The 14,609-nt window shown below is 37.6% G+C and overlaps 1 protein-coding gene across 3 annotated transcripts; it reads left to right on the top strand.

The window, feature by feature from the left end:
* Window positions 1-14,554, top strand: LOC149065706 (dehydrogenase/reductase SDR family member 11-like). Of its 3 annotated transcripts, none has more exons than XM_089253654.1 (6): window positions 1-358; window positions 3,615-3,810; window positions 6,117-6,270; window positions 8,987-9,081; window positions 11,410-11,536; window positions 14,157-14,554. In XM_089253654.1, the coding sequence occupies exons 2-6, from the start codon at window positions 3,629-3,631 to the stop codon at window positions 14,364-14,366; spliced, it is 768 nt and encodes a 255-aa protein (XP_089109780.1). In that variant the 5' UTR covers window positions 1-358; window positions 3,615-3,628; the 3' UTR covers window positions 14,367-14,554. The 3 variants fall into 3 exon arrangements, with proteins under 3 accessions (XP_089109780.1, XP_089109779.1, XP_089109781.1); XM_089253653.1 differs by lacking the exon at window positions 1-358 and adding an exon at window positions 2,313-3,218 and having other exon boundaries at window positions 14,157-14,553; XM_089253655.1 differs by lacking the exon at window positions 1-358 and adding an exon at window positions 2,726-2,744 and having other exon boundaries at window positions 14,157-14,502.
* Window positions 14,555-14,609: the final 55 nt, after the last annotated feature.

Here is a 14,609-nt window from a genome sequence, read left to right as displayed (position 1 = left end):
GACTATAATGAAAATTGAAGGTGGATGGCAGTCTGCTTAACATCCGTGCATAACAATCTCTCACGAGCATGGTCATCAAAACACAAGGCCATATGCATTTGAAAAAAATAACGTCTGTATCCATCAATGCAGGTAGTTGGAAATACCTAGTTAGTAAAAACCTATCATTTATTCCTTCGTCACGAAAAAAAACTCCTATACTCTTTTCTCTCCCCAGACAGTAAATTTTGTAATTGGTTTGCTTATATCTAACGTCTTTTTGTCTCGGAGGTGCGCACGCAGTTCTTCCAATACAAGACGCAGCCTAAACAAAAGACGCGTATCCACTATTACGCTTGAGTTTTGGGGAACTATTGAAGTAAGTATTTCTAAATATTTACATTGCGCATTTCAAAGTATTTGTATACAGTGAAACCTCGGTACAACGATAAATCCTTCTACAACGATACTTTTTCTAATTTTGGTTGGAATTGCCTATAGTGTAATGTTAAACTCCTTTCGATACAACGACATTTTACTACGATAAATCTCTCTATACCTATATTTTCTGAAGAGATTTTGAAACGGCTACAACAATATTTTTTATGTTTCGCTCAAAATCACCCAACAATATATTTTTTAATTCCTTACCAGTTTTCGTTGTTTTGAGGATGTTTAATAACTTCGGTATTTTGCACTATCCAGGGCCGCAACTAGATGCTTGGTCACCCGGGGCAAGGGTGCATTTTGACGCCCACTTGTAATGTTGAAGGAGAGGTTTCAGAATGAAATTTGCGTCCCCTCGGGTGCAGCGTCCGGGGCACGTTCCGCCTGCTCCCCCTAGTTGCTGTCCTGGCACTATCTACCTTTCGAAAGTGACAATGAAGCTTCCGTGAAACGGTTTTCTCTGTAACACACAAAAGTGTTGTGCTGTTAACCACTTTACAGTGTGAAACAACCAACTGAATTTATTAATCAACTAATAAATTAGAACTTTTTTGTTGTGAATAAATACTTATAAAAGCATTTTAAGGTGGAAGTAACAAAGTGCCAATCCAAAAGAGATGCCAACAATAGCATAATTTTGGCGGCGTTTGATGATACTGTAATGCTGCCTCTTGATGTAACGATAACTGCTCTACAACGATATTTTTCTCTTGGTCTACAGTGTATTGTTATATCGAGGTTTACACGGCATACAAAAAATTTGTTATTTGTCCTTTACGTCTTCACCTTTAACAAATTCCATATCGCGAAAACGTGTTCTCTCTCTCTCTCTCTCACTGACTGATTCATCATCGCCAAGCTGATACCACTGGAGTTATGAATATGAAATTCGGTCAGTTGTTTTATTTTGTGAAGTAAAGACCCATTAAGAAAGGGTTTTTCGACATTTGACCCCTACGGGGTTCATAAGGGGGTTCAAAAAACCACTGAAGCAATATTTAATGAAATTCGGTGAGTAGTTTTATTTTATGACGTCAAGACGTACTAAGAAGGGTTTTTTCAAAATTTGACCCCTGAGGGAGGGTCCTAAGGGGGTTCAATGGTTACATAGAGAAATCACACCTAACCGAAACTAGTGAAGCTATATTTATGAAATTAGGTCAGTAGTTTTATTTCATGTGACATAGACTCACTCTAAAGCCCCGTTCATATGGGAAAAAGAAAAAGCGGGTTTAAAACCCGCTTCAAGAATTTTCACCAATGACTGCTCTCAATCTCTTTCTTTACGAAGGAAAAAAGTCGTTAAGCGGGTGCTAGAACTCCCAATGCTACCGCAATATTTGCCCATGTGAACGGAGCTTAAGAAAGTTTTTCAAAATTCGACCCTTAAGGAGGTCATAAGGGGATTGAAATGTTATGTAGAGAGATCATGTAGAGTGAAAACCGCTGAAACTATAAATTTGAAATTTGGTCAGTATCTTCATTTTATGATATAAAGACTCGCTAAGAAGGGATTTATCAAAAATTAACTCCCTAAAGAGGTCTCAAGGAAGAATTTTCGGATAACTGAATTCACGTGAGCAAAGCCGCGGGTAACAGCTAGTTCTACATATATCAGGTCGGGTAATATCTAGAGCAGCGGTTCTCAACCGGTGCTCCGTGGAGCCTAATTAAAGAATTGGCCTACGGGGCTCTGCCATAGAATTGTTTTACTTAAAAGGGCTCCGCGAGTCAAAAAAGGTTGAGTGAGAACCGCTGATCTAGAGATATACATGAAGCCAGAGCCGCGACCATGGGGGGGGGGGGGGCAGGCAGGCAGGCAGGCGAGTCTGATGCCCCGGGCGCTAGTCTAGAGGAAGCATTGAAGAATTCACCCTTTAACTGTTCCTTCCACATGAGACGGGGGCGCCAAAATTTTTTGCTTGCCCCGGTTGACAATGTATCTAGTTGTGGCCTGCATGAAACTACTGGTGTTTTTAAGGTTTTTGATAAAGTGAGTAGGTTTTACATCTACAATGTTCAGCTATCAAGAGCATGCCGAAATAAAGGATTGTATGAAACCGAATTAGAAAGCGGATACCAACAACTATAGAAATATTTACGTGAATATAAGCATGGCGACCATTATCGTTATTCAATTGAACAGACAGAGAATTCGATCAACGCGCAGAAGACGAAGACACCTGTTGCTAGGCTCTCCGAAGGCCAAACAAAATCTTTTTTATCAATGTGGTTCGAAATGACGTGTTGTTTTTAACACATTTTTGGAATATTTTCTGCACGCATGTGATATCGACTGTATATTTTTGCATTTCAAGGTATGACAATTTACTGTAATTTATTCCATAATTCTAGTTTGCAATTCCGAAAGCTCATCGAATATTACTTTCATTAGTTATTGATTGGACCACAGAGTTTATAATTATGATAATAAAAATATTTTGAGTGTTCTCGAAAATATAATTGGATATTCAATCAATTTTTTTTTCAACTGACGTGAAACATTTGGTTTTTTTGAACACATGTTATTTATTCGATGAAGATGAGATACTCAACGATTTTAAGAGGAGATTTTTATTGAAATATCGGTAGAAAAATATTGAACTCTCAAGAATATTTACGTACCTGATGTATGTCTAAAAATGCGTTACGGTGTTTGATTTCCATGTGACCGCTGATTAAAATACTGAGATCGTTACACTAATGGTGCGAATGATATAACATGGGTGCAGTGTGCACAGTTCATAACTGGCAATCTCAGCCATTAGTTCTTCAAACAACTGAATTTCCAGGTAACTTTTCATTATTGTATTGTTCATTTCAAAGTTGTATTTGCTTAGGTGAAAATGTTTATTCTTCTTTTCTAGCTATTACTGAAGTTTATTAAAACGTGTGTTTCACTATTTCATCCACATCCCAAATTCATTGATCAGTACTCATTTTGAATCGAATGTGCAATGTGAAAAATTACGTAGATAGATCTATTCAATTTTACCTTAGTCTCAAAAATGTTTGCGAATCTACCATGAGTTGAAAAACTGTCATTGGACTTAAACTTATGTCAGGATAATGCTCAAACTTATTGTCTGTCAAAAGAATAGTATTAGATACATTCTAAATTCTTAGTATTAATAATTAAGAAATCGCTTTGATGTATCACATATATTTTTTTTTCCCATTGATTCCAGTTGAAACGTCGGATATGGAACGTTGGATTGGTCGGGTAGCTTTGGTGACAGGAGCATCTTCAGGTATCGGAGCAGCCGTTTGTCGAGACCTTGTGAAACATGGCATGAAAGTTGTTGGTTGTGCAAGGAACGTCGATAAAATTCAAAAAATTGCTACTGATCTCAAATCCTGTAAAGGTGTGCTCTATCCCATAAAGTAAGTTAATATTTCTCCATCCAAAATTTCACCTATTGTAAAATGTTTCTTGTATTTATGAAAACATACATAAGCCAGTAGCGAGTAGTAATTGCTGTCAGACGAGAATCATTCCTAGATGGTCAATGCGTTTATACCTTGCTTCCTCAGTATCTTGTTGAAAACCCATAAAAAATTATGCTTATTATTACTAGTTTACTTTCTATATACGTGATGTGTTTATTTAAAATTCATATGCTCTAAGCTGCCTAGTTCTGAACATTAGAGCAGTCACCACTGCACCACTTAGTCACGGGATCATAGAAACAAAGGAGGTTGGTTACGTATGACTTTCCCTTCCTGAACCCATGCTGGTTTTCCGACAATACATTATTGTCGTCTATCCACTTCAATAATAATTTAATTAATATCATTTAATTTCAATAATAATTAATTTAATTATTTCCAATAATTTCGAGAGGGAACTTGTTAAACTCCCCGGACGATGATTGGACGCTTCTTCTGTACTATCCTTTTTGAGTATCGGAACCACATTAGCAAGCCTCCAATGCCCTCAGACGATATCCTCAGCAACACTACTTCTGTAAATCTGTGCAACCGGCCCCACAGTTCATTTGCACATTCCCTAAGGACTAGGCTGACCATATTTCCTCGAGAGAAATACGGGACATTGGGATTCCAAATACGGGGAAATACGGGACATCGCCAATTATCGCCAAAAATGACGCCAAAACCGAAAAAAAACCGAAAAGTCGCCAAATATTGTTGAAATAACGGAGCATCACAATGGCGGGAAATGCAGCATTACTGCTAATTGCAGTGGATTAAAATGAATTCCACGAAAAAAAAATTTCACTAAGACAAATGTGGGAGATTCATATACTCATTTATAGTTGCAGTTATCATAATATAATTTATAAGTTGAAAATAATTTCAATCTTTGACTTCAATAAAGAATAAAAATTCAAGTAGGCTTCGTGCAAAATACGGGAAAAACCGGGACACTTTTGCTAAAAAGTCGGGACAGCCAAAAAAACAGAAAATACCGGGACTGTCCCGGGAAATACGGGACGTATGGTCACCCTACTAAGGACCCTAGGATAAAACCCTAGGATAAATATCATCTAGTCCTGTGCTTTGCTTGCACATATATTTTTAAGAAATTTTAGGATTTCCATATCTTCCATTTGAATACCGTTGAGGATTTTATCAGCCCACGACACACACCGTAATTTGGATATCCTCTTCTCTATTAAAAACTGACGCGAAAAAGTCATTGAAAGCACCACACATGCCTACATTGCTCTCAACCTTAGATCCTTTTATCGATTTATCGGGGGGGGGGGGACAACCGTCCCCTTTACATCCATTGTTGTCATACCTGAAAAATGATTTTATGTTGCCTAGCTCATTCAACAATGAGTGAATTCATTTATGACTAGTGTGTGTGCATGTGATAAAAAATAATAATAATTTCATTCCAGGCTTATGCAAATTATCATGTATGCTGCTGTGGTGGTCGAGTGGTTATAGTGCCGGACTCGTGATGCGAGGATCCGGGTTCGAACCCCACAGTGGTGGTCGGCTGAAGTTGGTTTTCTGTGGTTCCCAACTTCAAGGCGCAAATGCGAGCCGATCTCCCCGTTAAAAAGTCTCGCCACAGAGAGCAACAGTCCTACAACGGTAAATCATTCAACCATAACACTTCACTCATAGTTAGTAAAACTGGGGGCAGATGACAGCACTACACATAACAAGCATTACACAGAAACAAACTTTACGTCAGGTTGCACTACACGTACACACACATTCCCGAATGTACCGATTCGTTGGGGGGTTCCGCGGGGGGGGGTGCATGTGTGGTGTAGCAGTAGTAGGTAGGGGCTCGGGGATCCATGATGTTCTTAAGTCAGCCACCTCGTTGGGCAATTTGCCTGTTGTGGCGTTGTATTTGTATTTGTATTTGTAAAGATTACATTTGCATTAAAAAAATAATTTGCATTTCCGTTCTAGCGTTTAATTATATATTGCTGCTCATTAGTATATTATAAATATGGTACCACACGTTTTCTCTATTTCAAGGTAAACACAGGATGATGTTCCATTCCGGTCAAACTTTTTTATTTTTGCATACGGCAAAATCAGGCCTATTGTATTTAGAATTTATAAAATACGTGTAATAAAATTTTTTGTTAACATTATGAAATGTTCTTGAAAGGAATTGCGCACAACTGAATACGTATTTAAAGATGAATATATCACCTTGGATATTGTGAGACTGATTGCACGTTTTCTTGTTATTGAAGGTGTGATTTGACCAAAGAGTCCGATATTCTATCGGTATTTGAATTCATTCGAAAGCAACTGGGACGTATAGATGTTTGTGTCAATAATGCTGGTTTTTCCAGTGAATGTTCACTTCTCAATGGCAAGACCGAAGACTGGCGTAACATGTTCAATGTTCGTATGGTTTATATATCACACTGTATCTAAGTGGTTCTTATATGTTTGATAGGAAAATATTCAGCATAAAAATTCTAAATACTATGGTAGTTTTTTCTTCCTCCTGAGAGGAAAATAAGTTCTGATGTAAATCGGTGATTGCTAATAGTATTTTTCGTTACTGTATGTTTTAAGCCAGATTAGCATTTATTTATTATTTATTATAAGTATATACTTTCTATTTTTTCGAAGTGAATGGTGGATAATATTAAGGAACTGATATACTTTAAAAAAACTTTAAGGAATTTCTTTTCATTACCTACCATTTAACACAGTGGTTCTCAAACTTATGTCACTCGCGGCTACCTTGCTCAATTCATGATTCATCCGTAACTCCCCAGAATATTCTGAGGAGTTTTATTATCTCATATAAAATAATCATTTCAAAACATAAATAGGCACACCAATCAATATCTCCAGCTCACTATGACGCCCCTAGGAGCCGCGACGCTTACTTTGAGAAACACTGATTTAACATGTTATTTTTCTGCCGATGAACACGTACTTACGAAGCAGAAGTTCTTGTATGTTAATACACAAAATTTCGCCATTTAAATATTGTCTTTATGTAAATAAAGTCTTTTAGCGAATTTCACAACTTCGCGTTCAATTTAAAATTGTACCCACCGGAAAAGTATCATGAGAATAAGTATTAATGTGAATATACCGTATGTTCCGTAAGATTAAACAACGCTTTATATAAAGGATAAAACTCATGACATAATGTAAATTCTATACGTACATGAAGTAATTTGAATATACAAGGTTAGAGCGAGAAATAAGTTACCTACTTCAGTGAGCTCTGGAGTGCGTTCTATAGCTCCAAATGAGACCAGACAAAATTGTTACTGCAGATAACTCAAAAATGCGCTGATCATTTATTAAATAAAAAATAGTACAAAATTCCGTCGAAAGGAAGGTAGTGCTGGAGCACACATATAAATGTTTAATAGTGTTAATATTAATATATAAATATTAATATTAACATTAATTAATATTAATGTTATTAATATTACTATATAATATTATACAGGATACCCTGTAAGTGCTAATGCGGCCTTTATCTCATCAACCGTCCGTCGTAGAGGTATAGTTTCAATTTAAAAAATGCTCAAAAGGCGTTAGAAAATTACTCGGTGCCAGGTTTGAGAGTGAAAAAAAAAACACACACAGTGTTCCATAAAATATAATTTTTTATACGGTCCCCCCGGTCCTCTAACTTCCAGTTAGAAAGTTCTTGCCCTCTCTCTCCTGAAGTCAACAAAAAATCTTCCAAGTTTCTGAGTGCAGTATTCGCTGAGGTATTCAAATTCAAAAATCGGAGAAAAGTTGAGAAAGAACATCATAAATGAGGGAAAAAAGCGTTTTTCATTAGTTTTTGCTGTTGTTGCATAATTTTTCCCCAATTTGTGAATTCAAATATCTTAGCGGATATTGCACTTGGAAACACGAAATTTTTTTCTGTGGGCCTCAAGAGACACAGGGCAACAACTTCCTAATTAGAAGTTAAAGAACAGGGGGACCGTATAAAAATTTAGATTTCTTATTTTGTGACACATTGTATTTTCACTTTCAAAACTGGCACAGGGTAATTTTTGAACGCCTTTTAAGCATTTTTTAAATTGGAATCATACGTCTACGACGGATAATTGATGAGATGAAAGCCGCATTAGCACTTATAGGACACCCTGTATATTTTAAATGTTTAATATTTAGCATTAAAGCTGCTCATTTATTTTGAACAATGAGTTCTAATCGCAAAATCATATTTTCCGCATCTGAACATAGTAAGGCTGCCGAAATATCATGCACTGGATGCTGAATGCTGTCCCGTGCGATTAGAGCACATTGTTCAAAATGACACATTCAGCAGTTTTAGTGCTATATACGTAATAAACATGTATGCGTGTAAGCATATTCAATATTTATGTGTCACCAGCGCCACTTATCGATGAATGTTTTTACTATTTTTTATTTTATTTAATAAATTACAAGCGCATCATTTTTGAATTATATGTAGTATATAGTATAGTTATGTGTATATGTAGTATAGTTATATGTAGTTTTATAGTACCTCGTTGGGCAATTTGCCTGTTGTGGCGTTGTATTTGTATTGTATTGTATTGTATACAAATTTTATCTCATTTGGAACAGTAGAACGCACTCCACAGCTCTCTGAAGCAGGACCGTCTTAAGAGCATTATGGGCCCCCGGGCCAAGTGATTTTACTGAGACCCTATCAGGTAAATTCACATGCTTACTCTTAAAAATTTCAACCACATCTCATTTTTGCGAGGCCACCCTGTTCTCTTGCCCCCGGGCAGTGCCGGGTGGGTCCATGCGTTAACACGGCACTGCTCTGAAGTGGGAAACTTATTTATCGTTAACCCTGTATTTTAATTTAGTATTGTAATAAAGTACCTATTGTAGGATACAATTTTAAATTAAACGCAATGTATTTTATCATGAATCGAATATAATTTGAGATGCCCTGACGTGCCTTTACGTAAGTGTAGAAGTGAATTGCATCTCAGAAAAATATTTGTTACTAAATTGAAAGAAAGAGTTCACGTCATGATCTGTATTATATAAGTATTGTTCATTTTCACCCGAAAAAATTGGTTACAGCTTTCTATATATGATTAAATCACAAATTCTTTTCTTACTGCACCAGGTGAATGTTTTAGCGATTTGTATCTGCGGTCGGGAATCCATCAACTTGATGAAAGAGAAAAATATCAAGGAGGGTCATGTCATCAATATTTCCAGGTTAGAGATGAAAAAAAAAAACCACATTCCTATGAATCAAGCTTATTTATCGAAAAGAAAAAATATTTAGATGAAATCATAGCTATTAGATACAAAATATTTCCATCAACAGTATCCGAATTTTCATTTTTTTATGTTAGAAATTCTAGTTTTTGTTTCATTGTATACCGTATATACTCGTGTATAAGCCGAGTTTTTTTGTGGAAAAATTCGTTCCTCAAGTAGGGGGGTCGGCTTATACTCGGGTCAGTTTTTGATGAGAAAATTTCGACCCCACAATCAGTAGTAATTTTTGTAGCAGTGTTCGAGAAACCGGCATTATTGGTATGGGATATGTTCAAACACCACGGAACCGATAATGTCAAAGCCGAGGCAAAGAAATCGAAAACGTTATTGGCTTTGATACCAGGTGGGCTAATGTCGATTGGAAAGCCTTATGTGAGCATCAACAAGTCTTTCAAAGATTATTTGAGGAATTTGTTGATCGAATAGATGAGTTCCGATGATAAAGAAACTACAAAAAAAGTGGTTGTCTTGAAGAAACTTGACATTGGCCTAGTGTGCCAATGGTTACATGAGGCGTAGAATTCTGTTTCCACCGAAATTATCATCCGATCCTTCAAAACGTGTTGCATCAGCAATGCAATGGACGGAACTGAAAATGATATCCTCTTTGAACGTGACAATGGCGATGACAGCCCAGATGAAGATGAAAACAAAGATGCCGCACCCCCTATGATGATGATCTGATGGATTACGATGAGCTTGGAGACTCAGAAGAAACGGAATAAAAGGTTTTAATCGTTTTCTATTGTAAATTTCCGTAAACTATTAATTTTTCATGAAAATATAAGAATTTTTTTTCTCTGAAATGTATGGATTTTTTGGGGTCGGCTTATACACGGGTTTTAAATTTATTGCGATTTTGGTGGTCCTGAAGTGGGGGGGGGCGGTCAGCTTATATACGAGTCGGCTTATACACGAGTATATACGGTGTATATTTTTTTGGAATGTTTCTTGCTTTGTTTTTGAGAAATTGCCGGTGATTATCCCGTTTGGACACGATCACTCATTTTTTTTTTTTGGAAATTTTCAAAGATGTTTTTGCTTTTTTGATACTCAAAAAATACATTAAAAATATACGTTTTAATTTTTTTTTCAATTTTAAATTCTTTTATTTTGTTAAGAAATTTATTCACTTCTTTCAGCCATGATCGTGCATCTTATCAAAGGATGTGACGTCACTCTCCGCACGAAGGTTTTTAACAACTGGCTGATGCAAAGATGAATTTAGGAAAGAGAGAAAAAATTCACCTGTCCTTGCGGGGACTCGAACCCACGTCCTTTAGCTTTCTGGGTGAGCGCACTAGACTACAAAAGCAGCGAATATCTCAATCTTTCCTTAGAGCTCGTGTGCACTGAACAGCTTCGCTTCAGCCAGTTGTTAAAAACCTTCATATGAATAGCGGAGAGGGCCATAACACACACATCCTAGGATAAGTCGCCACCTGGTGGCAGTGTCAGCGAATGTGAGCTGTGGTCTGAGTTAGGTCCGACCGCCCATTTACGGTCTCGTTGAGTGCACATGAGTTCTAAGAAAAGATTGAGGTATTCGTTTTTTTCTTTGTAGTTTAGTTGTCTAGGGCAGTGTTTCTCAACCGCCGAGCCCTGATATCATTCATACTGGGTCGCGAGTGATAAGCCGTTTCACTTTTCCTCATTCATTTTCTGTTGGTCGTGCGTTTGACCGAGCCTTCGACTCACAAAAATGAATGAAAAGGGCGGGGCTTGAAAAGGTTAAGAACCACCGGTATAGGGTACTTACCCGGAAAGTGAGTGGACGTGGGTTCGATTCCCCGCAAGGGCCGTTGAATTTTCTCTCTTTCCTAAATTCATCTTTGCATCAGCCAGTTGTTAAAAACCTTCGTATATTCATCTTCACATAAAATTTATACAGAATTTTATGTAATAAATCCTACTTTTCCCGGAGACACTTTCTTCTGGAAACCATGTTAAAAAAAAACCCTGAAAGTTCAACTTTGAGTGCTCCCTCTGATGAAAAAGCTCCCAAATTTCATTATTCACCATATATCTAACTCAAAACTTACCCAATCCTCTAAGTCAGGGCTTAACTCCCTGAAATTGGAAAAAAAATTTACAGTAAGAAAAAGCAACCATCACATTTGTGTGCATACAGGGTCTGAAAGGGTTATTATAATTCGAATGCTTATTTAGGTCTGCAAAACATCAATTTGTAAGGACAGTACATAAAAATACTTAATATGTGTATTTTGATTCATTAGTGAATGTGATATGTTGCAATTTCAGTGTTGCTGGAACTGTGGTTTTAAGCCAATTTGGTTCATTCTATTCCGGAACGAAGTTTATGGTGAATGCTCTGTCAGAAGGTCTTCGTCAAGAACTTCGATCAGAGAAGTCTACAATTCGAGTTACGGTAGGTGCAGTCGTACCTATGGGATTCATAAATGCATTATTCATACAGTATTTAATTTATCTACAGGATGGGTATAAATAAACTGACATTATTCAGACGCATGTAGTGCCTATTCCGATGGAGGTATTTTAACGAACTTTGGTATATAGGATATATGGACTATGGGGAAAGGAAAAGAAAGATTCAATAAAAAAGTAGTTCAATTATTGACCACCAGGTGAGAAAGTGGTGCTTTTTATCACAGTTATCTTTTCTCATCGTCTAAATAACATATATATCGTTTCAATTAAATACGTCCCATGGTCGGAGGTACGAGGGGGGGGGCATTGCCCCCAACGTCAAAGGTTGAGTAGACTGATCTTTTGTATATACAGGGTGTTTCACGAAGGACCCCTAACTTTTAAAATAAATAACTTGGAAACGGTGATAGATAGAAGCATGAAACCAGTGGTATGGTTATTAAAAAAACCGTAAGAATCTGATAAAGAAACTTCAAAATTTAATTACAAATTGCACCAATAGATGGCACCACAGGCGGCATTACCGATTCCTATAAAGAGAGCTCAGACGCCGAGAGCGATCAGTCGTCGAAAATTTCGCCGTTGAAACGTGACTGCTATCAGCGTATAGTGAAAGAAATTCCGGAAGTGATGGAAGTGATTCCATGGAAGAATGTGTGTTTATTGTGTTGGAGTAACACCTATTAAATCACAGCCCTACTGCCACAAGGAGAAGTTTTCAAACGCGATTTCAAGTCGCAAAATGCCTAGATGGGAAAACAATTCGTGAGCTGTTCAAAAAATTTCAACAGACAGGCAACGTAGCCGATGCGTTAGTCGGAAATGTGGGCCCCACCCACTCCGTCGTTACACCTGAAAATGCAACGGTACTTGCTGCAGTTATTGAGCGTCATCCGAATAAATCTGTCCGCAGACTTGCAGCTGAATCCGGAATCACGCCATCCAGCATGTACAGAATCGTGCTGAAAACATTACACATGTTTCCGTACAAGATTCAATGCCGGCACGCCATACCAGTTCGAACTGAACGATAACGAGAGGATTTCGCTAACGAGATGCTCAACATGATTGATGGTTCTGGTTTCGATGTCGCCCGAATATGGTTTACAGATGAGGCGCATTTTCATCTGAATGGTGTCGTTAACAGACACAATTGGCAATTTTGGGGTACCGGAAATTCACATTTGTCTCACGCACGACCACTCCATTGCCCAAAACTTACCGTTTGGGCTGCAATCTCCCGCAAAGGCATCATTGGGCCCTTTTTCTTGCGAGAAACGGTGACGACTGACCGGTATATTGCGCTTTTGAAACAATTTGTCGCCACTCAACAAGCGTTGGACGATCGACCATGCACGGCGTGGTTCATGCAAGATGGGGCTCGCCCACACCGTACACAAGCCGTTTTTGACTTTCTGGACGAATACTTCGATGATAGAGTTATTGCGGTGAACTATTCGACAGTTAAGGGAAAAGACATGGACTGGCGGCCTCCGTTTTCACCCGACCTCACCCGCGACTACTTTTTGTGGGGCACACTGAAGGACGTTGTTTACCGCAACAATCCTTTAACACTCGACGAGCTGGAGCAGGCTATTTGTCAAGCTTGTGTGTCGATTTCCGGTGACACTGCAGAGAGTCACTGACAATTTCATTCTTCGTTTGCGACATGTGTGAAAGGTGCACATTTTGAATCGCTTTTGATGTGAATGCAACGAGGTCTGCTTGCATTACCCGCTATATACAGCCTGCTTATGATAATACTGCCTGCGGTGCCATCTATCGGCGCAATTCGTAACTAAATTTTTGAACTTTCTGCATCAAATTCTTACGGTTTTTTTAAAAAACATACCACTGGTTTCATGCTTCCATCTTTCACCGTTTCCGAGTTATTTATTTTCAAAGTTAGGGATCCTTCGTGAAACACCCTGCATGTATATATGAATTGATATCATCATCATCGTGCCCCCCAGACTTCCAAATCTATCTCCGCCTATGATCAGAGAGAGTGTCAGTATAATTCAATTAATTATACTGACACTACTCCGATCTGTGTAGTGCCAATACCTTCTAAAACAGAAGGTGCTCTAGAAGGTGTTGGTAGTGCCCGTTGTGGTGGACGAACTGTATTTCATTGAAACTTGGTAGTGCCCGTTGTGGTGGACGAACTGTATTTCATTGAAACTTGGTAGTGCCCGTTGTGGTGGACGAACTGTATTTCATTGAAACTTGTTATTGCTCGTTATTTGGATCATGGGAAAAGGAAAACTGCAATTAAAAAGAGCCACTTTTTCACCTGGTGGTCAAAAATTGGACTATTTTTTTGTTGAATCTTTCTTTTTCCCATGGTCCATGTATCCTATATACCAAGTTTCATCAAAATACCTCCATCAGCATGGGCGCTACATGCGTCTGAGTAGTGTCAGTTTATTTATAACCACCCTATATTTGATGTTTTAGTTTTTGAAACCGAAGAGATGATGATGTTAGTCATACTTTAAAAAAAAAAAATGTGAATCTATAATTTTTTGTTATATATTATTTGTTTTATTAATTATTACAATGATTAATTGACAATATTTGTAATTATCGATTTTCAGTGTATATGTCCAGGATATGTAGAGACGGAATTCCTCAATGTCATGGTCAAGGGAGACAAAGAAACACATAAAGCTGTGCTTGACTCAATTGGAAATATTAAAGGTCTCGGCGGTGAGGATATTTCGACGGCTATTAAGTCGGTTTTAATGGCCCCTCCGCATGTTGACATCAGTACTATTGTTGTTCGACCGTCCGAGCAACAACTTTGATACCTATGTTTCATCATTCATAATGAAGCGAGTGCAGATCAAAATGAATTTCAAGCTTATAATGTCATAAATGCGTATGTTCATTCCATAGTTTTTAGTGTAGCATTTCTGTACTTAAAATAGATTACGCAATAAATATTATTGCTGTATACACAAGTTCTAAGAGAAAATAAAAACAAAATTCTTGTAAAAAAAATGGTGAAGTGAAGAATCACATTATTTTTAAAATAAAAAAAAAAAAGG

The sequence above is a fragment of the Pholcus phalangioides genome, unplaced genomic scaffold (assembly GCF_987345545.1).
Source record: "Pholcus phalangioides strain wild (caught in Gottingen) unplaced genomic scaffold, Ppha-v1.0 ptg000039l_1, whole genome shotgun sequence".
In the NCBI taxonomy this organism is placed as follows: domain Eukaryota; kingdom Metazoa; phylum Arthropoda; class Arachnida; order Araneae; family Pholcidae; genus Pholcus; species Pholcus phalangioides.
The sequence above is the reverse complement of the archived record's forward strand: the minus strand, read 5'-3'. Positions and strand labels throughout refer to the sequence as shown.

Excerpts from the sequence above, each read along its gene's own strand:
- LOC149065706 (XM_089253653.1), top strand. The coding sequence starts at position 3,149 with ATGGGTGCAGTGTGCACAGTTCATAACTGGCAATCTCAGCCATTAGTT. Across the intron at positions 3,219-3,614 it reads TCAAACAACTGAATTTCCAG|TTGAAACGTCGGATATGGAA; the intron begins GTAACTTTTCAT and ends CATTGATTCCAG. Across the intron at positions 9,082-11,409 it reads CATGTCATCAATATTTCCAG|TGTTGCTGGAACTGTGGTTT; the intron begins GTTAGAGATGAA and ends TTGCAATTTCAG.